Raw genomic sequence first — 27,968 nt, forward strand, 5'->3', positions numbered from 1 at the left:
TCGACAGACACATCACATTTATTAGCCCGTAGACATGTGCAAAGTTTCAGAAACGGGCGTGGTGAGGGGCTCAGTAGCGCCACCTTTAGTCATAAGTGGGGGGGTTAGTTTTATCAACAACAACAAAACTTGGTATGTGTATTGTTCTCATCAAGACGGACAACTTTCTAATTTACATTAACGATCTCCGACCAACAGGAAGAGAGATATTTTGGTTTGAATGTGGATTTTCTGAAGAATTTTCTCTCCCTTTCTCTGTGTCTCTGTGTGTGTGAGGGGAGGGGGGATTTGACTATTGCTTTTATATTGTTAATCAAGGTTTCAGGGGCTTTTGGGGTCCTTAACGTGCTCAAAAACTCTTGAAACTTTACATACAAGTCGGAACCCCCTGCCATCAGGGCCGGGTTGAAGCTGGTACCCGGGCGTGGGAGGGGGGCTCAACAGCGCCCCCTTGAACGGGGTCCCAAAACTTGGTCCATAGATCAAACACGCTTGCATGAATTAATTTGAAACTCAGTACACATATAGATATCATCGGGCCGAACAACTTTCGTGCTCTAAGTTTTACGCCAGCCCAACAGGAAGTCGGCTATTATGGGTTGTTTGGAAAACGCTTGCTGTGGAATGCGAAGTACTCCTCCTAGAGAATTCATCCAATCCCCACCAAACTCGGTGTGCATGAAGTCAAGACATTGAGGATTCTAAATTGCGGACGGATTTTTGATATCTCGAACGGTTTGGCCGTGGCAAGGAAACGAATTTATGGCGAGAAAAGAGAAACACGAAGTGGAATAACTTCTGCATACATTAACTGATCTTGATGAAACTTCAGCAGTGTGTTCGTGGTAAGAGGCCGATCAGATGGATGTAACTATTGTGAGTCAAAGTTATAGCGCCACCAACTGGCAGCAGGAAGTGTGTCACTTTCAACATGCTTTTGACAAAAGTGGGCGGGTTAGTTTTAACTACAGTAAAAAAAAAAAATAGTTTGTATATTGTACTCATCAAGCCGGACAACTTTCTAATTTACATTCATTAGCTCCGGCCATCAGGAAGTCAGATATTTTGGTCTGAATGTGGATTTTTTTTGCAAAATCAGCCTCTGAATTTTTAGCCACTCCTCTTAAACTATTTATTTTATTCCCACCAAACTTTTTCAACATGATACAAATATATTAATGATGCTAAATTGTAAACGGATATTGAATATCTCAAACGGTTTTGCTATGGCGAGGGATTAAATTAATGTCAAAAAGGAAGCAGGAAACATCCCATAACTTCTAATAATGTAATTATACACCATTTATTTTTATATAAAATTATACAAATATTAGAACTAAACCCATTTTATTCTGTTTTTGCTATTCAAGGAGTATGAAAAAGTTAAAAACAGGCTATTTAGTGCTATTTGGTTCAACAAAAAAGCAAACATAGGGCTATACTGCCCTCTTGTGTCCAAAAGGAAATCAAAATAGTATATAAAACGTTTTACTAGGTAGGCCATTTGTATTTAAATATAAATGTATTAGGTATGACTGTGAGGATATTTTCCCATCAGTTAATCGACGTGTGACACGAGCGGGTGCTTTTAAATCGCTAATATAAAAGTGAAAGTAAAAAACGGACGTCCGCACTGACATTGATAATGGTGCACGTTGGAAAGAATGATACTTTTAAACACTAAACCGCCATTAGGTGTCGCCAGGCGACCATCTTAATGAGTGAGTCATTGATTCATTCGTTCAAACGATTCGTTCGAATGACTGAGTCATTCATGATTGAGACAGATGTTTATGGATTGACCATTGAATCTTTGAGTCAACCGATTCGTTTCAAAATGCTGAATCATTCAGTAATGAGAAAACAAGTTGCTGTGAGATGCGCGATGGTTCTGCTGTGATCTTTGTTTAACTATTTTTGCTGCTGAAACAGAACAAAAACAGTCAATATTGCATCTAAAATGTAAGTGACTTAATTGTAACTGTTTATTAACCTGTTGTATGAAATCAATGTCACAGTTTCAATCGTGATTGTATTCAGGAAATAGTAGCCTACTCGTCAAGTGAGGTTGCTTATATGTTATAAAATATATAAAAACTCCATATTTGTCATTTTTATAGTCAGTATGTTGTTAACTGGGTTGCTTTTTTGTGTGCTGCGCTCATTTGTTTACAATTCTCCTGGAGAAGCTGCATGAGCCTCAGCAGGGCAACCTTGTTACCATTGATCAGTAATACATTTATTATCAACTGTTGATTGCAACTTAAAATGAATGTAATGAAATTAGAATAATCTCTCATTTTAGTGATTCCCAAGTAATTTGTTTTGTTATTGACGTTCTAATCAGGCTATACTCTGGTCGGGCAAGTAAAATTCTCTTTCAGGTAGGCCTATTGTATTTATATATTAGGGATGTGACTGTGATAACATTTTCCCACCGGTTAATCGACGTGTGACACCGCTGAGGGCTTTTAAATCGCTAACTTAAAAGCGAAAATAAAATACAGATGTCCGCACAGACATTGATAATGGTGCGGAGTAGAGCGAGCATTTTCAATGTATTCCTATGGAAGTAGGAATAAACTAATACATTTTATTTATGTTTTTATGTGTCCACTGTTCAACCGCAACCGCGTCACACACACACACACACACACACACACACACACACACACACACACACACACACACACACACATTCCAGAATTGCAATCTTGACATCGCAGCCTGTTCATTATAGCCCTAATAGAGTGCCGAAGTTATGACGTCACTTTGTAGGCCAAAACGCGGAAGTGAGTTAGCATTTTAGCACTACGGGTTCCCTCGCCCTAAAGTCTATGGGTTTTTTGAATGGGTTTTTGCTAAATCGCCTGAAATAAGGTCTGTGGTTAACAAAGCCTCTAAATATTTTCACGTTTTGATCTATGACATAAAACACACCAGTTATAACCTGCTTGTGATTTTTTAAAACTTTATTGTGTCTTAAAAACGGTGGTTGCTAACAAGTTGCTAAAAGGGACTACATCCTTTGGCGGAGACTTTAGACGTCATCATGACAAACATGAAATCTCTCACTAGCCCGCGTTTCAGCTTCACGTTCTTAGAAGTTTACCTTTCAGTTAATATAGCCTACATAACGTTATTTTTGTTTTGTCCCGAGATGCAACCACAAGTCATCGAATGAAATCTCGTTTGTTTTCCGTCCGATGTTATCCAGCGGAGACTCTGGGTTCGTGCCAGATGGAGTAAAAAAGGCTAGCAGTAGCAAGAATAAACGTTTTTCATAACCAAATCAACAGCTAAAATACCTTTTGTCTTTCTCTTAAAATATCTAAAACCTTGTTTACTTTGCCACTGTTTAATAGATTAGATCCGCTGCAGTTTTATTAAAGGCTAACGTTACGTTGAGAAATGTGTTTAATTAAAATATTCAAAATAATACCTGGTTTATTGACTTTTATTGTAACTTGTTTGGATATAATTATAGATAGGGTGGGTCCTGCACCTTGTGAACTTGGCTTTTACCCACCTATAATAATATGATTGTATTTGTAAACAGCATTGCCGGTAGTTAAAGCAGGCAATGATATTAATCTTTGTTATTTTAGTAGTAAATGTTAACTATATTTAATGTGCTATATAAACGTGGACAATTCCCAGAGAACACGCTGATATGTATAGCCTTAATGCACTGTAAGTTGACTGTCTGACAAATACACAAATTAAATGTTAAACTATTGCATACTACTTGTATACTATTGTAACTACACTCCAGTCAGCTCACAGTAATGTGAATGTGAGATAAAATTTACTACACAGGCTCTCACATTGGGGCTTGTGGATTACCAGGTAAAAATAGAAAATGTTAACAAAATGAGGTTTATTTAGGGAACATATATGGTTTAATTATAATATATTATAATAAGCATTTGCTATTGACAATTCTCTTTAAATTCAACATATATAATTATATACAACTATTATATTAAATGTTTGGAATTGAACTGCGTTATGCTTGTTCAGAGATTATTTGTATAGTTATCTTAAATACATAGTTATCTTAAATACATATTATAACTCCTCTATCTCTCCCTAGTTTTACTTACTCGATTAACCTTGTACCTCATGCTGGCCCTTACAATACCGGCAAGTAAACCAGCATCTAAGCTGCACTGTTCGTGTCCAGATTTATAGTTGTTCTCTCTTCGATCTATGGTTTTTCTATCGTCTAAGAAAAAGGACATGGAAATTGATACGGCCATAGCTAACGTTAGTGCTTCTGAGATGGTTAAAGCGCGTTTTTTTTCCTGGCGAATTAGCAAATGGTATGCAAACATACAATCAAACATAATACAGTGAAAGATAATCTTTAAAGTTTATTTGGGGCACAATGATCAGGCATAATAATCTTAATCACAAAGAAAATAATATTAAGGTTTATATAAACTAACAAAATAATAAACGAATAAATAAAACATTAACAAAAGATTTAAAAAATCTCAGAGAGGCACGCATAAACAAAATTAGTTTCTAACATTTTTTGAAAAACAGAAGGGGCAGTATTTCTCATGAAAAAGTGGATAAGTGTTCATACCATAGACTGTAAAAATAGGTTCATACCATAGACTGTAAAACATAGGTTCATACACAGTGCAGATCATAATGAGCGAGCGAGTGAGTGAGTTTGAGGAAGCTTGATGATGACGTTGATCCGCGACCATGGTGTGCTGTAGTCCGTTGATAGCCTACCGTTAGCATTTTATATCCGACGGCTTTATTTAGGCTTCAAAATGTATACATTTTGGATTAACTTGTAAAGATTATCTTGATAGACAAAACGTGTAAGGGTCACAACTCTTTGTTGAACACAGATCTTATTTTTTGCGATTTTCCAAAAGTCTATGGGGAAAATGCATTGCTTTTTGATCGAGGGAACCCATGCGCCGCTAACTTCCGGGTTGGCCTACAAAGTGACGTCATTACTTCGGCACTCTATACAATATAATAATAAAAATAGTCAACATAACATATACGAATTACACTGCTCTGTTTAAATAGTCAGTAGTACAATTTGTACCATTCACAGTAAGCAGAGCTCCACTGTGATGTTTCCAAGCACATTTTTGCGCGTGTGAAGAGGATGATTTTTTCCATCGATATTGGAACACGAGTGAAGTACAAAGCCTATAATAAAGAATAGTTTAGCATCCAAATACATCGCAAATATTGAAACATTTTGATTCTAATGAGAGGGTTACGTGAGACCAACACGGCTTACTTTCGTTTTTATTTTTACATTAAATTTAAAGGATTTGTTGTGGAATATTTTGAGTGTATCATAAAATCAGGGATCCGAACACTTGTCCATAAATCAGACACGCTTATATGTAATAATATGAAACTCAGTACACATATAGATCTAATCGGGCCGAACAACTTTCGTGCTCTAAGTTTTACGCCAGCCCAACAGGAAGTCGGCTATTAAGGGTTGTTTGGAAACGCATGGTCTGGTATTTGAAACACTTCTCCTAGGGAATTCACCCAATCACCACCAAACTCGGTGTGTATGAAGTCAAGGCATTGAGGATGCTAAATTGCGGACGAATTTTTGATATCTCGAACGGTTTGGCCGTGGCGAGGAAACGAATTTATGGCGAATAATGCAAACAGGAAGTGTGTTATAACTTCTGCATACATTATCTGATCTTGATGAAACTTCCGCAGTGTGTTCGTTGTAAGAGGCCGATCACATGGATGTGACTATTGTGAGTCAAAGTTATAGCGCCACCAACTGGCAGCAGGAAGTGTGTCCCTTTCAAAATGCTTTGAAATCACCCTCTTATTTTTACCCGATTTGCTTCAAAGTTTATGTGTATAATGCAAACACACGGCAGATGTAGACCTGTGAAAGGATTTTTGATATCTTTAATACTGTTGCCATGGCAACGCTTCAAACTTTAATATTCTTTTTTGATGCTTTTGAGACTCTTAACATACTTGAAATTGGATGAAACTCGACAGACACATCACATTTATTAGCCCGTAGACATGTGCAAAGTTTCAGAAACGGGCGTGGTGAGGGGCTCAGTAGCGCCACCTTTAGTCATAAGTGGGCGGGTTAGTTTTATCAACAGCAACAAAACTTGGTATGTGTATTGTTCTCATCAAGACGGACAACTTTCTAATTTACATTGACGATCTCCGACCAACAGGAAGAGAGATATTTTGGTTTGAATGTGGATTTTCTGGAGAATTTTCTCTCTCTCTCTCTGTCTGTCTGTGTGTGTGTGGGAGGGGTGGGGTGGGGTGGGGGGGATTGTCTATTCAATTTAATCTTTGTTTTTCAAGGTTTCAGGGGCTTTTTGGGCCCTTAACGTGCTCAAAAACTCTTGAAACTTTTCACACAGGTCAGAACCCACGGTCATCACGACCGGGCTGAAGCTGGTACCCGGGCGTGGCAGGGGGGCTCAACAGCGCCCCCTTGAACACTTTCTGAAAACTTGGTCCATATATCAAACACGCTTGCATGAATTAATATGAAACTCGGTACACAGATAGATCTCTTCGGGCCGAACAACTTCCGCACTCTAAGTTATTAGCTCCGCCCAACAGGAAGTCGGCTATTATGGGTTGTTTGAAAAACGCATGCCGTGGAATTTGATGTACGCATCCTAGAGAATTCATCCAATCGCCTCCAAACTCGGTCAGCATGAAGTCAAGACATTGAGGATGCTAAATTGCGGACGGATTTTTGATATCTCTAACGCTTTGGCCGTGGCGAGGAAACAAATTTTTGGCGAGAAAAGAAAAACACGAAGTGTTATAACTTCTGCACACATTAACTGATCTTGATGAAACTTCAGCAGTGTGTTCGTGGTAAGAGGCCGATCACATGGATGTGACTATTGTGAGTCAAAGTTATAGCGCCACCAACTGGCTGCAGGAAGTTTGTCACTTTAAAAATGCTTTGAAATCACTCTCTTACTTTTACCCGATTTGCTTCAAACTTTATGTGTATATTGTAAACACACAGCAGATGAAGACCTGTGAAAGGATTATTGATATCTTAGATACTGTTGCCATGGCAATGCAACGAACTTTAATATTCTTTTTTGATCCTTTTGAGACTCTTAGCATGCTTGAAATTGCATGAAACTCGACAGACACATCACATTTATTAGCCAGTAGACATGTGCAAAGTTTCAGAAACGGGCGTGCTGGAATGGCTCAGTAGCGCCACCTTTTGACCAAAGTGGGGGGTTAGATTCATCTACAGCAACAAAACTTGCTATGTATATTGTTCTCATCAAGTTTGGAGAACGCTTGCTCTGGAATTTGAAATAATCCTCCTAGGCAATTTTTTCAATAGGGGGAAAAAAGAATATATATATATATATATATAATTTTTTTATATATATATATATATATATATTTTTTTTTTTTTTTTAAGTGACTAGACAGAGAATATTACTTATCTGATATATATATGTATATATATATATATATATATATATATATATATATATAAATATAGCTGCAAGCAGCGATGGAGGGCACAAGCCGGTGACACCGCCACCCCGGTGCCTTTAGTGTAACTAAAGGCACCAGGGTGGCGGTGCCACCGGCTTGGGCCCGCAATCGCTGCTCGCAGCTATATTTATTATTATTATTATTATTTTGTCAACCTTTCGGGCACTTTTGGGGCCCTTAACATGCTCGAAAACTCTTGAAACTTTGCACACAGGTCAGAACCTGCGGCCATCAGGGCCGGGCTGAAGCTGGTACCCGGGCGTGGCAGGGGGGCTCGACAGCACCCCCTGGAACGGGATCCGAACACTTGTCCATAAATCAAACACACTTGCATGTAATAATATGAAACTCGGTACACATATAGATCTCATCGGGCCGAACAACTTTCGTGCTCTATGTTTTACGCCAGCCCAACAGGAAGTCGGCTATTATGGGTTGTTTGGAAACGCATGCTGTGGAATTTGATCTACTCCTCCTAGGGAATTGATCCATTCGCCTCCAAACTCGGTGTGCATGAAGTCAAGACATTGAGGATGCTAAATTGCGGACGGATTTTTGATATCTCAAACGGTTTGGCCGTGGCGAGGAAACGAATTTATGGCGAATAAGGGACACAGGAAGTGTGTTATAACTTCTGCATACATTAAATGATCTTGATGAAACTTCAGCAGTGTGTTTGTTGTAAGAGGCCGATCACATGGATGTGACTATTGTGAGTCAAAGTTATAGCGCCACCAACTGGCAGCAGGAAGTTTGTCACTTTCAAAATGCTTTGAAATCACCCACTTATTTTTACCAGATTTGCTTCAAACTTTATGTGTATAATGTAAACACACGGCAGATGTAGACCTGTGAAAGGATTATTGATATCTTAGATACTGTTGCCGTGGCAACGCATCAAACTTTAATATTCTTTTTTGATGCTTTTTAGACTCTTAACATACTTGAAATTGCATGAAACTCGACAGACACATCACATTTATTAGCCAGTAGACATGTGCAAAGTTTCAGAAACGGGCGTGGTGAGGGGCTCAGTAGCGCCACCTTTAGTCAAAAATGGGGTATTAGTTTTACCTACATTAACAAAAATCGTTATGTATATTGTTCTCATCAAGCCGGACAACTTTCTAATTTAAAGTCATAATCTCAGACCAACAGGAAGTCAGATATTTTGGTTTGAAGTGTTTTTTTTTTGAGAATTTTCTCTCTCTCTCTATCTCTGTTTCTGTGTGTGTGTGTGGGGTGTGGGAGATTTTTCTATTGTTTTTAATGTTTTTCAAGGCTTCGGGGGCTTTTGGGGTCCTTAACGTGGTGAAAAACTCTTGAAACTTTGCACACAGGTCAGAACCCACGGCCATCAGGGCCGGGCTGAAGCTGGTACCTGGGCGTGGCAGGGGGGCTCTGGGGGGATTTGACTATTGCTTTTATATTGTTAATCAAGGTTTCGGGGACTTTTGGGGTCCTTAACGTGCTCAAAAACTCTTGAAACTTTACATACAAGTCGGAACCCCCTGCCATCAGGGACGGGTTGAAGCTGGTACCCGGGCGTGGCAGGGGGGCTCAACAGCGCCCCCTTGAACGGGGTCCCAAAACTTGGTCCATAGATCAAACACGCTTGCATGAATTAATATGAAACTCGGTACACATATAGATATCATCGAGCCGAACAACTTTCCCCCAGTCAAGTTTTACGCCAGCCCAACAGGAAGTTGGCTATTATGGGTTGTTTGGAAAACGCTTGCTGTGGAATGCGAAGTACTCCTCCTAGAGACTTCATCCAATCCCCACCAAATTCGGTGTGCATGAAGTCAAGACATTGAGGATTCTAAATTGCGGACGGATTTTTGATATCTCGAACGGTTTGGCCGTGGCGAGGAAACGAATTTATGGCGAGAAAAGAGAAACACGAAGTGGAATAACTTCTGCATACATTAACTGATCTTGATGAAACCTCAGCAGTGTGTTCGTGGTAAGAGGCCGATCAGATGGATGTAACTATTGTGAGTCAAAGTTATAGCGCCACCAACTGGCAGCAGGAAGTGTGTCACTTTCAACATGCTTTTGACAAAAGTGGGCGGGTTAGTTTTAACTACAGTAAAAAAAAAATAGTTTGTATATTGTACTCATCAAGCCGGACAACTTTCTAATTTACATTCATTAGCTCCGGCCATCAGGAAGTCAGATATTTTGGTCTGAATGTGGATTTTTTTTTGCAAAATCAGCCTCTGAGTTTTTAGCCACTCCTCTTAAACTATTTATTTTATTCCCACCAAACTTTTTCAACATGATGAAAATACATTAAATATGCTAAATTGTGAACGGATAATAAATATCTCAAACGGTTTTGCTATGGCGAGGGATTAAAGTAATGTCCAAAAAGGAAACACTAAAAGCCTCAAATCTTCTAAAAATGTAATTATATACCATTTATTTCTATATAAAAGTATACAAATATTACAACTAAACCCATTTTTTTCTGTTTTTAAAAAGAATTTTATTCTAAAATTAAAAACAGTAATGTAAAAAAAAAAAAAAAAAAAAAAATCATACATAGGGCTATTCTGCCCTCTTGTGTCCAAAAGGACATCAAAATAGTATATAAAACTTTTTACCAGGTAGGCCAATATTGTATTTAAATATACATTTATTAGGTATGTGTCTGAGGATATTTTCCCACCGGTTAATCGACGTGTGACACGAGCGGGTGCTTTTAAATTGCTAATATAAAAGTGAAAGAAAAATACGGACGTCCGCACGGACATTGATAATGTTGCACACACAAATCACACACACGTTGGAAAGAATGATACTTTTAAACATAACACTAAACCGCCATTAAGTGTCGCCAGGCGACCGTCTTAATGAGTGAGTCATTGATTCATTCGTTCAAACGATTCGTTTGAATGACTGAGTCATTCATGATTAAGACATATGTTTATGGATTGATCATTCAATCTTTGAGTCAACCGATTCGTTCAAAATGCTGAATCATTCAGAAATGAGAAAACACATTGCTGAGAGATGCGTGTGATGATTCTGCTGTGATCTTTTTGTTTAACTATTTTCGCTGCTGAAACAGAACAAAAACAGTCAATATTGCATCTAAAATGTAAGTGACTTGATTGTAACTGTTTTTTAACCTGTTGTATGAAATCAATGTCACAGTTTCAATCGTGATTGTATTCAGGAAACAGCCTTCTCGTCAAGTGAGGTTGCTTAACTGTTATAAAATATATCAAAACTCCATATTTATAATTTTTATAGTCAGCAAGTTGTTAACTGAGTTTGTTTTTTGTGTGCTGATCTCATTTGTTTACATTTCTCCTGGAGAAGCTGCATGAGCCTCAGCAGCGCAACCTTGTTACCATTGATCAACTGATAACTGGTAATCCATTTATTAACAACTGTTGATTGCAACTTAAAATGAATGTAATCAAATTAGAAGAATCTCTCGTTTTAGTGATTCCCAAGTTATTTTTTTGTCATTGACGTTCTAATCAGGCTACTCTGGTCGGGCAAGTACAAAGCCTATAATAAACAAATGTTTAGCATCCAAAAAATGTAATATATATATATATATATATATAACAAAAAATATATATATACATATATATATATAAACACACTTAAAAAAATTTTTATATATATATATATTTTTTTATATATATATATATATATATATATATATAAATATAGCTGCGAGCAGCGATGGAGGGCCCAAGCCGGTGAAACCGCCACCCCGGTGCCTTTGGTGTAACTAAAGGCACCAGGGTGGCGGTGCCACCGGCTTGGGCCCGCAAGATCGCAGCTATATTTATATATATATTTCTTGTTTAGTTTCTTTTGTCTAACCCAATCCTGAAGTTCACCCAAAAATGAAATTTGTCATCACTTACTCACCCTCATGTTTTTCCAAACCTGTACCAGTTTCTTTCTTCTGCTGAACACAAAAGAAGATATTTTGAAGAATGTTGGAAAATCCAACAGTTGATGGTAGCTATTGACTTCCATAGTATTATTTTTTTTTCTACTATGGAAGTCAATAGCTACCGTCAACTGTTTAATTACCTAAATTCTTTCAAATATCTTCTTTAACTATCCCTTTAAAAGCTGTTTATACCTTTAAACTGCTGGTGCACTGGACATGCAATGTTCTTAAATGAAATAGTTTTAATTGTGTAATTGATGAATAAAAAACATTTTTGACAAGAACATTGTTTGGATTGTCTTTTGATTTGCAGTTATTCTGAAGGTGCATTATAATATTGTTACCTATAGATTTATATACTGTAATAACTACATATTATATAAATATAATATTATTATTATTAGTAATTAGAAAGTTATACCATTTAGCAATAATGTATCAATATAGATATTACAGTACAATACCATATAATTAATTATAGCAGAAGCAGAAAAGACAAAATACAGTAAAAGTACAGTACTGTTCGTGTGTACTGTTGAATTACAGTACAATTACTGTAAATCCAAATACATTGCTGACAACCGTGCTGCCAGTACTGTACTGTAAAAATACAAGAAAATTGTAAACAGTGTACTTCAAAACACCATCAAAATGTCTACAGCCTCTGCAGTCAGCTCACAACCAAAACAAGTCTCTGCCTTGATCGTGAGTGTTTTTCCTCAGAAAAACTGACAAGTTATGACAAGTGACTCTCAGACTTTTGGTAATTTGACTGTATTATGTGCAGTCAGCTATACAGAATTTGTTGTAAACAAATCTGACCAGAAAAACTGACAAGTTATGACAAGTGACTCTCAGACTTTTGGTAATTTGACTGTATTATGTGCAGTCAGCTATACAGAATTTGTTGTAAACAAATCTGACCAAATTCAACACAAAGTTCTTGCTAAAACATTTACTGGATTCCAGTCCCTTCGCTGTCATTGTGAACATCCCATTACATTTTCATTCAGCTAATAGTATCTGAAAGCAAATCCTTCAACAAATCAAAACAGTAATATTCATGCAGTCGTTGTAATATTGGTAAATATTAAATGAACAAAACATACACTATGATATTTACTTAAAGGATGGGTAAAAAAAAAAAATGACAGGAGTTGCATCATTGGGTATTCTCTCTTGACATGAATTTCAAACAGAAGATTATACAGTAGTCATTCAGAATCAACGTGCACAAATTCCATTAAATAATAGGATGTTTATCAAAAGGCATTTTAATCTCATAAAATAATATAAATTCTATAGCGGATTTAAATGATAATAAAGAGGCTCTAAAGCAGTTTTTCCAAAATATGTTTTAGAATATATTTTTTTTTTTTTACCATTTGATAAAGACAAGCCCTGCTAGTACAACATAGCCCAGTGTAAGAAACAGCACCTTCAATAGCCTGTCGTGTTTATCAGCCAGCTCTTGTGAGAGGATCTCAAAGAACGTAATGAAGAGGAATGTGCCGGCTGCCAGGCCCTGGAGCACTACAGATATAATACTTTCTGCTAAGTGCTGGACCGTCTCAATACCCATGCCAATCCCGATGCCCAGAGGAATCATTAGGCTTACTGTTATGCCCAGTTTACAGGCATCTCGTAAGGGGACTCCTGCCTTGGCTACACTAACCCCCAGTGCCACAGATGCTAGCGTCTCGTGCATGGCCACACCAATGAAGAGGCTTCCAAGCTTAGCCCCATCTTCCTGAAGACCCAAAGCAAGACCCTCAAAGATAGAGTGAGCGGACAGTGCTAGCACCAGGCTAGCTAATCTCAACGGCCCAGCACGTTTCAGCTCAGAAGGATTGAAGTGTCCATGGTGATGGGAATGGTGCTGGGTTCTGGCTGCAACCTGAGCGGGAGCAATGAATGGAGCATCATACTCTGAGTCGCTCCCCACTTCCGAGCCACCAGCATTAAATGTCTCCAGGTCGATAAACGAGGGCTTCTCCTTGCGGAAAGTAAGCACAGTCTGTTCCACAAATACTGTGAGGAGAAATCCAAGCATCATCATGGTCTCTGCCAGCGGGTACTGACTGGTGGACTTTACCTCTTTCTCTTTCAAAATGTCCTCGACCTAAAAGAAAAAAAGCAAGGTAACATGCACAAACAGTAATTTGATTCCTTATATCCCAGTGATGATAATTCTGTTTTTATAACTAACTTTGGTAACATAACAGATAAAAACAATTCTTAAGGGTCTCGAAGATAGTTTAATTATCAATTATTAATTAAGAGATTCATTTATTCTGTGGAACATGAAAGGAAAATTGTTAAAATGTATCTGCTCATTTACAATTAATGGGGACTGAAGCTTACAAGCTTTTTGCAAAGGCACTATAGAAGTGTAGTAAGTTCTCACACATATTGTCATATAAACTGATTTTATGGCACTTTTACATCCTTTTAAACTTGAAGCCCCATAAATTGTGAATTTATATGAATTCTTGAAAATGCTGTTCCACTGAAAAAAAAAACTAAAAAAACTTTAAGAACTAAAATCACGCTCGATTACATACCTTTTCTCTAACTGCTGGTAGAAGGGCATTGAAGCAAGTGGCCAGAAAAACACCTCCTCCAAAAGAGTTGCTTAAAGCAACTACTCTTCTGTACCTCGTGACTTTATCATAGTCCATCTGCATCACCCTCACAGGAATAAGGATGCCCCCCAACATGAGGGCAAACACCCCAAGCAGGCAGAGGATTTTAGCTACAGCTAACTCCATGCTAAGGAGGTGGACTGCGATCCCACTACAGCAAGCTATGTACCTAAAATAAACACCGAAGAACCCAAATCCACTCTTCTTTCTAGGCACCCTGAGGTCAGGTTATGGACAACATCCCTAAAAGAAATTTTACAAACGTCAGTCCATAGTTCCAAATATCTTAATCAATGGGAAACAATTTAAGCAATTTCAAACCAGTAACGTATTAGCTGCTAGTGCTACAACAGTTATCAGGCATGTATAGTAGATTAATTTACACCTGACAACCATTGCTATTGTTTATAAGGTGACTGACGATGTCAACATACACATTAGCATTCTAACTCTGACGAGCTACTAGCTATCGCAGTAGGAAAACAAGCCCTTTATGTGGTGCCTGTATTGAGCAAACATGTTAACGACAAAGTAATGTTACCACATTACATTAAGATGTGCCAGCCTTTTGTTTTACTAATTTATATTAGTAAACTGGGGTCGTTTTAAGTTCAAATGCTTAGTGCAAGTTAAACACTGCACGCACATACATTTATTCTGTATTACTAGATTTAAATCGCCGTCGTCGGAAAGTGAAAAGCAAGCAAATAATACTTAACGTATGCATGAAACGAACCGTTTTTACCAGTTTTTGTTCCGATACTTCCTGCTGCTGAACGCTGAAGCGCCTGTTCAGAGGCTGCGTCTCAAAACCTATTTGAACTGCATAGCTATTAGTACGCGTTGCAAGGCAACATTAGCGCGTTTAAAACGCCCCCCATTTTAAATGCGAATTGTAAATATTTTGCTACTGCTAAAGGGTGCAAAGACTGCTTGAATATTATAAACGTTTCTACAATGGCACAAAATGATGTCTATAAGCAGCTCGCTAGGTTTTTGAGACCGTGATCTTACAAATGGCAAGTTCTTCTAAATACACGTCACACATATCTAAGTTCTCCAAAATGGACAAAAACATAGTTTTTTCTTTAATTCAAAACAGACCAGAACAAATTAGTCATGTATATGTTAAGTTAAGTAAAGGTGATTTTAACAAATCTCATTGGTTGCAAAAATGACAAGCAGTTATGAAACAAAGATTCAGCTGCAAAAACAAGTCTTATTTTAAATCTGACATTTAATTGTCCATGTTGAAATTGCACATGTTCCTTGCCAACCCCTTTCAGTTAAGACAGAGACATGTCATATGACAGATGAATCACTGAGGTGTTAACACAGCAAAACTGCATAATGTCCATGTTGCAGCAATTCATTACAATCACAAAAAGGATTATTACTTGGGAATATAGTGTTAACCCAGTGTGATATTTCATTTGATCAGACATTTCTTTGAGTCCAGTGCCCAAATACGATGAGCACATTGTGCACTGATGACCGCTCCCAACAGATAGGGCAATGTGGGGCAGTGGGAACACATGCAGTATTTATAGATGAATAAACTTGGTCTTGTCCATGGAGTTGTAGGAACAAGGTATATCTTAAAAAATAAAAGTAGCCCATCTTCCACAGGTCCACCAGGTCATGAGTTGAATTCTGCGCAAAATAAAAGGAGAGGTGATGTTAAGTTCTGAACTGATATACTGTATATAATAAGATGTTTGAATATTAAGTGATGTGTGGTACCATGGAGTGTGTCAGGGTTCATCATTGCCTGCACTACTGGGAGGTCGACTGCGCATTTGACTCCTCAGCTGCTCGATAAGCTCAGGGTTCTGCTGCTGCATTTGCTGTGCAAATTGCTGACCACTATCACATGACAGAAAATCTCCAGGTCAGCCCCACTGAATATAACCGTGAACTTTTAGTTAGGAAGTATAACGGTAACATATGAAATAGAGCTGCACGATTCAGGATAAATTGAGAATTACGATTTTATTTACTTTTTTTAAATAGAAATCACAATTACATGTAATTTACTAGAGGTTCTGACAAAACGCTAATTGCTACAGTCCATTTAAAAATTATTAATTTGAATATAAATATATAAAACACTGAGTTGAAAAAAAAAAAGTTTTATATATATAAAAAATATAAAACACTGAGTTGAATATGAATATATATATATATATATATATATATATATATATATATATAGAGAGAGAGAGAGAGAGAGAGAGAGAGAGAGAGAGAGAGAGAGAGAGAGAGAGAGAGAGAACTGTGCAAAAGGCAGGCATGTTAATAAAGCTACAGTACTGTGAAAAGTACTGGCACTTGTGTTAAAATGCTGTAAAGTGAGAAAACTTTCAAAAATAAAATCACAAATTGAATTTGTATGAACTAATTCAAATCAATATATGGTGTAACGACCCTTTGCGTTTAAACCGGCTTTTGTCCAGGTACACTTGCGCATAGTTTTTCAGGTAGCTTTGCAGGAAGGTTTCTTCAAGCATCTTGAGCCCCTTTCACACAGAGATTCCGGAAAATACACGGATAAAGTGACCCGGGATTTGACCCGGGTTCATTTGATTTTGGTTCATTCACACTGCCAGTGATTTTCCGGGAATCAGAGAAAATTATTAACATGCCTGAGACTTTTGCACAGTACTATATTTTAATTATATATAATTATTATTTATAATATAATTTTAGTTTATATAAAAGTTTTTATAGTTTTTTAAACCACTTGTCATCACCTACTGGTGTAAAGATGTATTGAAATAATCTTTATTTGAAGCCTCAAGTTTCTTTCAAAAGGTGATTTTGATCGCTATTTTAGACATCAGTGTTTATATCCAAACTATAAACTTATACCAGCATTTCTGTGATCATTGTAATTATTTTAACACAGAAACAATGATACCGTATGATTGAGAAGACTGTTTGTGAAGCTGTCTCATACCTATACATTGACAACTACTCTCTGAGTGAACGGCCAGCGCAAACAGATTTGAATTTTCCCTTTGATCGATAGACAGCCAAATCGGTGTCATTCAGGAGTAATGTTTTAACGATTAATCGTGCAGCTCTACTATGAAAATAGCAAGATAGTGGTGTTAAAACTTACGCCTGTATGAGGCTGGAGAGGTCACCACCAGTTGTTGCTGTTGTTGTTGTTGTTGTTGCTGCTGCTGCTGTTGCTGTTGCAGCTGCTGCTCCTGGCGAGGTGGCACCACCCATAGGACCGTAAGCCCCAGACATCATACCTGACATCCTACACAGGCAAAGAAACAGCTGATAAATTGCTGCAAATGACACAAATTAATGTCAATGTTAGATTGGTACAACTGCCCAGACATTATAAAGAAGAAAAAGGCCATTCTTAAAGGACAAGTTCGGTATTTTACACTTAAAGCCCTGTTTACAGATCGTATCTGATGAAATAGAACGGTTAAGATAAAAATTTGGACACATGCTCCTGTCCCGAGAATTTTAGGTTTATTTCGCTTTTGTGGACCTATTTTGCCAAACGCGTCACACCCGTGATTCTTCCGTTGAGAGCTTGAATAATAGACACTCCAGCCCAGTTGGTGGCGATAATGCACCTTTGCCAATTGCAAGCAAACCACGGGCATTTCATTGAATACACAGAAGAAGCAGAAGAAGAAGCGGCGGAGTAATATCGTAAAGGTGCTGCGGTCTCACAGCACGTCCTATTAAGTCAATGGAGTTGGACAAAAACTACGATAAAACCTGTTGGAATGCATCTTTTTCAGCGATTTTTGATGGAACATATCAGTGAACACCCCCTGACCACTCGGTGAGTTTCACGTCTTTGTAAACGAAAGTTTAATGTGTTTTTAGGACGGAATCTTCCAGTGCATATAGACAACCATTGTGGGGGTGGTGGGGGGAAGCGAAATAAACCTAAAATTCTCGGGACAGCAGCATGTGTCCAAATTTTTTTCTTAACCGTTCTATTTCATCAGATACGATCTGTAAACAGGGCTTTAAGTGTAAAATACCGAACTTGTCCTTTAAAAAGAAAAGCTTGTTAAATTGCTTGACATATACACACTTTATTAATTTCTGAAAAAAGTTTTTGAAAAGATCTGAATCATGTTTTCTGCGTTAACATGAATTATCTTGAGCCTGCTGAAATGTTTCTATAAATTAGGGCTGGGCGATATGGCTGAAAACTGTATCACGATATAAGTGTTTCATATCGGTCGATATCGATAATTATTGAATTTTTTTATAACATATTTAAAATAAGGACCAGTCCAGGAGACAAATATTTTACATTTAAAGATTTTTTATTTTAAATTTAACCTACCTCTGATTATAATCCCATCAGTTAAAAAGGCAGAAATGTCAACACGACCATGGAAAACTCAAAAGTCTAAAATCACAATGAACACTTAACAATTATCTCTTAACATTAAGGTGCAAAATTAAAGAATACGTAAGAAATGCTTTATAAAGGGGTGGGCGATATGGCAAAAATATAATATTACGATTTCTTTCTATAAATTATATAAATCTATTTCTTTCTATTTTCTATAAATTATACATTGATACTTATTAAAGCTATTAATAAAGTTATTAGTCAAGAGCAGTGAGTGATTTTCTCTTTACATTTTGTTGTTTTATTAACATTAAAGGGATAGTTCTCCTAAAAATTCTAATTTTCATAATTTACTCTCTCACGTTGTTTTAAACTCGAATAAGTTTCTTTCTTCTGTTGAAAATAAAAGTTATTTGGAAGAATGTGGGTAACCAAACAGTTGATGTACCCCAGTGACTTCCATAGTATATTTTTCCTCCTATGGAAGTCAATGGGGACCAGCTACTGTTTGGATACCCACATTCTTCAAAATATTAATATTAGAAAATATTAGAAGGCAATTAATACAGGTTTGGAACAACATTAGAGTGCGTAAATAATGAGATAATTTTTATTTTTGGGTGAACTATCCCTTTAAGGACAAGCGGCAGCGTGTTTACTATTACTACTGTCTCTTTAAGAGCTGCGCGCGACGCGTCTATTATACACGCATTTGACAAGCAGATTTTCTCTCAATTTTCTCAAGTTTGCTTTCACTTTAGACATATCCGACTAGTTTATGTAAACCTTGTGTGTATAACAGTATTAGCAAAATAAGACTCGAAAGATAACTTAGTATTCAGGCGCTGGTAGACAGGCTTTTAGTGCATGTGAGCTTCACATGTATGCGCTGAGAAACGCACACGCTAGAACAGCGCATAAGCACGCGAATAACAGAAAAACTGACGACGGTCTTGCATAATCTGCAGACGACATTGGTCTGACTACGGTCAGACTTTAAGTCAGGCGAGCTGACTTTTTCTGTTTTATCTAGTTACTAGAGAGTGAGTGCCTTTGTTCATGCAATCAAACTTGCTTTGCTGGTTTCTTCCAACGAAAAAAATAAATAAATAATTATCGAACGTTTTATCGAACGCATTTTTTATTGATATTGATTACGTGTCTATCGCGATACATATCGTTATCGTTTTATCGCCCAGCCCTACTATAAATATATATACACTTTCCAACTGTGCATTCTGAATCATAAATAAATTTATATCCCACTAACCTGCAGCAATTTGACTAATAAAAAGGATTGCTTGTGTGCGCTGGTACTTTTGTTCCATTCTTTTTTTAAATAGTTGAATGGCTGAATGCGCAGTACGTGCCTTAAATAAATGTAACAATGTTAAATATTTAATTTATCTTAAAAAGTAGCGCACACAGCGTAGAGGAGAATGACAGTCAACTACTTTGAATATTAATTAAGGATTTTGGGCATAAACATGTAAATTAAATACAGTAAAATAATTGACAATGAAAAATTACAGAATAGTGATTAAAATATTTAATTCAAATACATAAATGTTCGTTCTGATCTTATTCATCAGGTCTCACATTTCAGCATCGCGGTCAATAGTTTAGATGAGTACTGACACCCTGTGGTGAAACAATCGCATGTGCTTAACAACCGCTGCTTTCTCAGATCAGCTTGGTTGGATTAAAACTTCATATTCCGTTGAGTTTGGAAAATTCTGTACACAGTAATCATCAAAATATCTCTTCTCAATGAAAATGCCCATATTTTTAAATCTTCTTGCGGACACTCATTTTAGGTGGTGTTTAGTCAACTCAATGACTACAGTACATTGAAAATATACATAACCAGAAAGTAGTATGATGTGCTTTTTCAAAACGGAAGTGTATCACAAAGCTCAGTGTAAGTAGTCCGTGAACACTTCCTATAACACCCGATGTACTCGTTACATCATAAGAATGGCATCTATGCTAATGTTAGTCTTTCTGCTTATTCCGAGGTTTACTGTAATCAGCTGGATCCAGGCCATATCCAAATCAGATGGTGGACCTGCGCCTAGACTCGACCACAACGCATGATGCAGTCAGCCGGATCTGGGCCGTATACAGATAAGATGGAAGACCTGCACCTAAACACGACCACAACGCATCCCTGAAGTGTCAGCAGAGATCGTGTCTTCAACCAGATGGAACTGGATAATATTCTGATTGTTCCAAATCAATCTGACTTCTGACCTATAATGCTGCCTGATTCATAATCATACTCTGTTCGTTCATTGGCCAGAGGAGAACTGGCTCTCCCAAGGTTATCATCTCCATTCTGCCTCCTGATGGAGTTCTGGTTCCTTGCCACTGTCGCCTTTTTCCACCTTTGTTGCCATTGGCTTGGCTTGCTTAGTTGGGGACATTAAATTTAACATAAAATGTAATATTCAACAATAATATTGATCTGCCTGCATTGACACTATTATACAAGAACTGAACTGAGCTGGACGATGACATCACAGTTTACTCCAGAGCGGCTAAATAACTTTTTTAAAAACAAAAATGAAACATCACTGAACTTACTTAAGCTGGACTGTGACGCCATTTTCTTCTGTAAACAAACTTTTTTCATTATTTTCCTGTTATCTCTGTAAATCTGCTTTGAAACAATCTGTATTGTAAAAAGCGCTATATAAATAAATGTGACTTGATAAAGCTTAATCACAAAACACTGTAATTATATTCCATTACTCGAATGGATTTAATACATGTCTACATTAACAATATAAAACAATTCGATATGAATATCCCACATTTCTGCCACAATACCATGGTGCAGCTAGTGTTACTACAGTAAATCCATGGTCAATTATGGCGATTTGTAGACTAAAAAGCCTTCCGACTCTATCGTTGCATACAGTGGCCCTCATTTACAAAACGAGCGTACGGTCGTTTCCACAAAAAACTTATGGATGCAAGCGGTGGCTACGATCACATCTCAAGTCAGGTCTCAGCTTGTGTATGCAAGTTTTTGAGTTAGTGTGAAGTGAACTTGAGTGAAGCATAGTAAATCTGGTGGAGAACCGTAATGAGAGCATTTTGTTCATTTAGATCATTTTCCTGACCGACAACCGAAGCTCATTAGTCGATCATTAACCGTTAAGATTAGAATGTCAAATTAAATTAGAATAAATGGGTGTCTGTGACCGATTAAAAATACCTCAATTGTTTTGTTTTTTCATGGCTTTATCTTTATATGCGCTTTTGTGAGCCGATTAAAACCGAAATTTAGTATATAAAAGAAAAGAAAAAATATATATATTTCATTAAATAATCAACAGATTAACAAAAGAAAAAAAAACTGCAACACGTTTCTCAATGTCGTAAATCCCAAGGCTTCTAAAACATGAATTTTTAGGGCCGTGAAATTTAAATGACAATTGTTTTCAGCCACCATATTTATCAACGTACGATCATGATTCTATATCAGATTGATAAATGAGGCAGTGTTTCTCCTGTTTGTCAGCACTGTTTCATCTGGCTTTAAACTAGTTTAAATCAAGAGACATTTGTGTTCATCACTGAATTCAAGTGCTTCTCAATGAATCTCACAGCGCTGTTTAGTATTCGCGTGACGTAAATGCATCTACTATAGTAAGCTGCGTTGCCATTTGAACTTTGATCTGAGCAGATAAATGGGCCGGCCTTGTTTCATTCCGCTTTTGCTGCATAAACATTATATCAAACTATTGCTGTTGTTTTATTGAGGAAAATTATATCGAGATTGTTTTATCGCCCAGCCCTAGTTTTAATTATATGAGAATAGGGAAGCCCATACCACAACTATTAAGATAATGACAGACAATATAATTGGAATCACTTTCAGAACATTTCTTCCAGCTAATGAACGATAAAATCACTGACAGCCAAATCAGAATCCACCTGAACTTTAAAGAGCTCTAGCATTTAAAGCTGCAGATGACATGGCTGCAGTGTGTAGTTACACTTAGATGTATAATAAATGATGTGCTTTAAGTTGTCTACTCACAATTGTTGTACTTGTGGGTTGTTCATTAAATTAGATGCCTAAAGAGAGTGACAGTGAGTTAGTGATGAGCATAAGTAAGCATTAATGATGAGCATTTTAGATATATTTCTACTCGCCATGTTCATGAAGCCAGGGTTACTCAGCAAACCAGCCAGGTCGACTCCACCCAAACCCCCTGCCTATCAAAGACAAACACATGACCTTAAGATTCTCTATATTACCCAAAGTGACAAAAAACTGCCTGTTATCTGGGGGGTTCTGTGGACTCACTGGGCTGGACTGCGTTTCCTTCATCTTCTGTTCTGCTATTTGCAGGTTGACTTTGTAGGTGTCATTGTCAGGGTCCAGCTCCAGTGCTTTCTTGTAGTAGCACACAGCCTCTGAGTATTTGTTCAAACTTGCAAGAGCAAGCCTTGTTTTTAGGTAAAACATAAAAGAAAAATAAATGCCACATCAACATCCCTTAAAGGGTAACACTCGCCAAATTGCATCCTAGGCTATTTTTGTTAATCTACCCGAGTCAAACATTCGTATAAAAGCATAATTAGAATGGAAACGCCACTTTTAAGATTGTATTTTCTTAAAAATGTATTTTGGTTTTAAAGGTTTTATACGACTCACTTTATCAGTTAGTGTTTCCATCCGCCTGCATTTTGTCAGTCAAAAATAGTTGATCTCCGAAATGCAACGTAACAGGGAGGAGAGTAAAGATGGAAAGCTCCTAAAGCTTAGTTCCATATAAATTCACAGATAATTTGTTGTTTTGTCATTAGTGAAAATCAATATTGACATTGTATTTGAAAAAGGATCCTCATATAAGAAACAATACAAAAATTCAGAGTCAGTTCATTCACATTCGGAGATCGACTATTTTTTACAGTCAAAATGCTGGTGACTGGAAACAACAACAGTTGTTCAAAACCTTTATTTTTAGTAAATTCTGTGTACACAGACAATGTTCTCAATGCTCGAGTTCAATGTGTAGAGCCCCTGGTGATACTTCGAGCAAAGTTTCATGTTGTGTCGAGACTTCTTAGTGTTTTAAAAATAACGATTTTGATGCTATCATAGTCGTGCCCCTAGCACTCCCATTCAAAAGGCAATTTGACCGAAAACGAAAATACGGTCAAACTTAAAAGTGGCGTTTCCATTCTAATTATGCTTTTAAAGGAAAGTTTACCTCGGGTAGATTAACAAAAAGACCCTAGATTGCAATTTGGCGAGAGTTACGCTTTAATATTGGAGTAATTTAAATCAGGGTATCTTCCGTTTATTTATTTTATTTATTTTTTTAAGGCTTTTTAAGACCTTTTTTAAAACCTGCACAAATAAAATTAATACCATTCAGAACAAACCAATTCAATCACAAACTGCAAGTTTTAAATACCCTCAAAACACGTTTTATACAATATGTATTAAAATTGGTATATTAATACATCCGAATTAGAGGTTGAGTGATAGTAGATTTCACTGATACAATAATGATGTATACAAAGACAGATGACATACTATTGCACCAAGAGTATTACAAATTAATAACAGAATGTATTTAATAATGTTTTTAGTCTTTCCATCCTGTGATGGTGTACATACCACCATCACCAGAGAGAAGCCACACTGAATTAAATGCAGATACAGTTTGTTTTGTAACCAAAATAACAATTATAACAAGAAAAATATTTTATGCAGGATGTTTTAGTTGTAAACTAGCCTGAAATACACTGGGACTCTTATTTTGAAATGTATATGCTTTTCTACTTCCAGGTGCTGATTCAAAGAGATAAAACATGCACTCTAAAAATATTTAATCAAAATAGTTTGATTAAATTACAAGGGCACATGAATTTAAAAATAATAATAATGATGATGTGCATGGATAAATAATTTATAATAAATACGGCAATATTCCATTAAAAAAAAAATAACTTTCAATTTTGATATGAAAATGTGCAGTGTTCACATTTAATTAAACCATAACCTTCTGAAGTTTAATAATCACATTAGACCATATCATAATTACTGTTCTTCTTATACCATTTCAAATATTTTAGACTTTTTCTGACCTTAATTATTATTATTATTTTTATGTTTAAGGTGCGAAGAAATAAATATCCATAGATGTGAACTTAACAAAAAACTTAATCAATTGGCATTAAATCATTTCTCTGAAAGTGTAAAAACGGTGCTGTACATTTTAACAGGATTTTTTTTTTTTAATTACCCCATCCGTCCATATGCTTTACTGTAGTTTGGATCGATTCCAATGGCACGTTCACAGTCTTGAACAGCTCCAGCATAGTTCCCCAGTTTGCTATAAGCCGCAGCTCTAGAAAGTAATAAAAAATATATAAAAAATAAATAAAAAAAGTTATAAATACTATCAAATATTAATTTAGCAGCAAATACAGTAAACTCAGGTCACACATTTGAATTTCCATATTTTTTATTATTATTAATTAAAATCAATTTAATAAAATCAATATTTAAAACTTTTTAAATGTACTGTATGTAGTAATATGCAAGCATACGTTTCTAACAATTCTGTTTCCTGCTAAACCATTTATCACGTTTTAGAAGTAATAATTTAAATTAAAGGGATGGTTCGGAGTAAAATCAATCTAGGGTCCTTTGCACCATGACCTTGAGCCAAACACCCCCCAAGAAAAGCCTTTTTTCCCTTGGTTGAACATAATTAAAGTTAGAGCTTATTTCGAGATATCAGCCGGATGGCTAAGTGCAGGCGCTAATGGCTCCAATATCTTGTAAATTACCCCACTAATAATGCCCAGAATGGTACCAAACTTCTACAGTAGTACAAATAGGTTTTAATAGTACAAAAACGAGGCATTGGAAAGTTTGTAAGTACATCAGGAGTTTGTATGCTCCGAACTATCCCTTTAATAATAAAAAAAAAAATTATGTAGTATTGTGAGATCAGTATTGTGTAATGAACAAACAAATCATGAAGTGTATCGTTACACCCCAGTAAAATAATGAAAATACTACAGCATTAAAAAATATATATATTTAATGAAATTGTGCAAGTACCTGTTGCAATAGTAGACAGCATTTTGAGGATTAAGCTGGATGGCTTTAGAATAGAACTCAATGGCTGCACTGAAGTTCTCTACCTTCATCTGATTGTTACCTGAAGGAACATACATGCTCACTTTGAGTGAGAAGACCACATGAAGCACCCTGAAATGGTAAAGGTGTTATGTTCTTACCGTCTGTTTTAAGATGCTCTGCCTCTGCTAACTGCTCCTCTGAAGGTGAATCACTGGATGAACTGGTCTTATCTTGTGTTGCACCAGTCTGCTATATATAACAATATGAGAGTGCATTCAGCACTATAAATAAACATTTCAAAACAACATGGTTTAGATGGCATCCAAGAACAGATTTTACCTGTTTAGTTGCTGAGGCAAATACTTCTGGAAGAGACTGACTGACTGCTAAGCTCTGGTCCTCTACAGAGATGCCAAATGCTGTCTCCAGGCACTGGATGGCAACTAGATAAACGGGCAAATTAGGACGTTCATTATGAACCAATAACATAACAGTGTCCACTGTCCAGCGCTGATTCTAGCACTGAGGTTTTACCTTCTAAGCTTTCTTGAGCATCTGATGACAGTCCCCCAGAGGACAGCTGATCATGGAGAAATTGGATAATGGAAAATGCAAGACGCTTTGTGTCTGCCATTCTGTCTTGAGGCTTGAACCTCACCAAATAAATTTGTGAAGCAAACCTAGAAGACAAAGTTAAGTGTTATATATAACTGAATACAACATTATAGGCAGAAAGTATGATAATTGTTTGCAAATCAGTTTGACAAGAATGATGGAGGTTTAGTTGATTGTGAAATCATTCTAATGTTGCAAGATATATAGCAGCTATTCAAGTTTTCAAGTTAAAATTCCATTTTCTAGGTTTAGCCTAATCCTTTGACTAAACGTCCTCAGTTTTCAACTCTGTACACTTGATTCAAATGATAAATAATAGCCAATGTAAGACACTTACAAACTAACTAGCTTTAGATCTGCAACCATTGATGTGAACGTGCTAAACGGAATATTCTAGCACACAATAGCTATTAGCTCATGCTAACAGTTTATATTGGTTTACAACGTGTGTGCTAATTCTTTTAGCATTAGCTTTAGTACGCTCATGTGATTTAAATCAAAACAAAAGAGGATTTAATGAGGATCGAAAGCGAGCCAGATGCCTGTGAGTTTTACTCTACTGTTATTCAAGGTATTACTTGTTTGTGCATAATTTTGAATGCGTCTTTAACTCAGACTCACCAGTTGTCTCTTCTCAAGGATCTTTAGCCAGACCCAGTAGTATGACGATTCATGTGTGTGAGCCCGCAAGGCTTCCGTAACGCTCGTGACGTCGCATGTTAAGTTATCGTTCAACCCTTGCAAACTATTGGGTGTATTTCTATGAAGGTACAAGGTAATAATATAATGTCATAAAGAATCGCATGCGCAGGGTAAGATTTGTGAAAGTGATCATTTAATTCCTGTAGAAGTTCTATATGTTCTGTACTTTATGTCTGCTTATTGTCAGATACATAATCAATTAAAAAAACAAAAATTTAACAACAAAAAAATGGAGGATTTAAACTTAAAAAAAATAAAAATTGTGAAAGTGTACATAAGATGCAAGCGTAAATTAAGTTTGCATGCGCAAGAGAAGATTTGTAAAGGTGTAAATCGCCTATCAAGTGTAAGAAAAAATAATAATATTAGCAGCATTTTACTGTTATTCGTAAGTGTATTGTGAAAAAACTGCAGCTTCGTGCTAACGCAAAATAAAAAGGATGTATTCTTCTGACTTCCATTTTTCCGCGCTTACACTTTTGGCACGTTTTTTTCGTACAAACACGGCCAAAAGCACTGCAAGCCTGTGAAAAGCAATTTGCAACCGAAAACAACAGAGTCAGGGACTGCAAAACAGATTAATTGCCTAAAATCAAACTTTGTGTAAAAAAATAAGCTGTTGCAAATGTCTAAATTACTTATTGTGTGCATGGGGCAAAAAAGTTCCCGAAATAACTCGATTTGTACAGCTGCGTCTTTCTTTTACCTGCGCTTCCAGTTTTGGCACGATTATCTCACTCAGTACTGACTTTTGCAAGCGGCAGTAGGAGGAGGGCGGGTCCACCTGAAATGTGGTCCCGATGAAATGAGCTTCTCGCTGGCTCTCGATTTATCCAGAACACATCTTTATCTATGTGTTGCGTACAGACGCAACGCATTGTCAACACGATCCCCCATTCTTTCACACGGATCCGCGAAAACGAATAAAAAACCCTGTATTCTGCTGCCAGGCCATTCGATTTTTTAATTAATTTTTATTTTGTATTAATTAAATGCCATGAGAACAAGAGGTATATTCATATCATCACATTAACATTAGCCTAGCTGCCAGGAAATGATTTTTTATTTTTTATTTTTTTATTT

The 27,968-nt window shown here is 36.7% G+C and overlaps 2 protein-coding genes across 3 annotated transcripts; both read right to left on the bottom strand.

The window, feature by feature from the left end:
• Window positions 1-12,317: 12,317 nt before the first annotated feature.
• On the bottom strand, window positions 12,318-15,026 carry LOC309487508 (zinc transporter ZIP3-like). Its single transcript, XM_082155194.1, has 3 exons — window positions 14,840-15,026; window positions 14,023-14,346; window positions 12,318-13,580 (listed from the first exon to the last, which is right to left on the bottom strand). The coding sequence occupies exons 2-3, from the start codon at window positions 14,227-14,229 to the stop codon at window positions 12,837-12,839; spliced, it is 951 nt and encodes a 316-aa protein (XP_082011320.1). The 5' UTR covers window positions 14,230-14,346; window positions 14,840-15,026; the 3' UTR covers window positions 12,318-12,836.
• Window positions 15,027-15,322: 296 nt separating this feature from the next.
• On the bottom strand, window positions 15,323-26,942 carry sgta (small glutamine rich tetratricopeptide repeat co-chaperone alpha). 2 transcript variants are annotated; one of them, XM_082155193.1, is made up of 12 exons: window positions 26,805-26,942; window positions 26,103-26,248; window positions 25,908-26,011; window positions 25,727-25,814; window positions 25,548-25,647; window positions 24,721-24,825; window positions 22,770-22,911; window positions 22,616-22,678; window positions 22,500-22,537; window positions 17,228-17,374; window positions 15,847-15,969; window positions 15,323-15,756 (listed from the first exon to the last, which is right to left on the bottom strand). In XM_082155193.1, exons 2-11 carry the CDS (start codon window positions 26,200-26,202, stop codon window positions 15,858-15,860), a joined length of 999 nt encoding a protein of 332 aa, XP_082011319.1. In that variant the 5' UTR covers window positions 26,203-26,248; window positions 26,805-26,942; the 3' UTR covers window positions 15,323-15,756; window positions 15,847-15,857. The 2 variants fall into 2 exon arrangements, with proteins under 2 accessions (XP_082011319.1, XP_082011318.1); XM_082155192.1 differs by having other exon boundaries at window positions 25,727-25,817.
• Between the last annotated feature and the right edge of the window lie 1,026 nt (window positions 26,943-27,968).

The sequence above is a fragment of the Leuciscus leuciscus genome, assembly GCF_965113295.1.
Source record: "Leuciscus leuciscus genome assembly, chromosome: 23".
In the NCBI taxonomy this organism is placed as follows: Eukaryota; Metazoa; Chordata; class Actinopteri; order Cypriniformes; family Leuciscidae; genus Leuciscus; species Leuciscus leuciscus.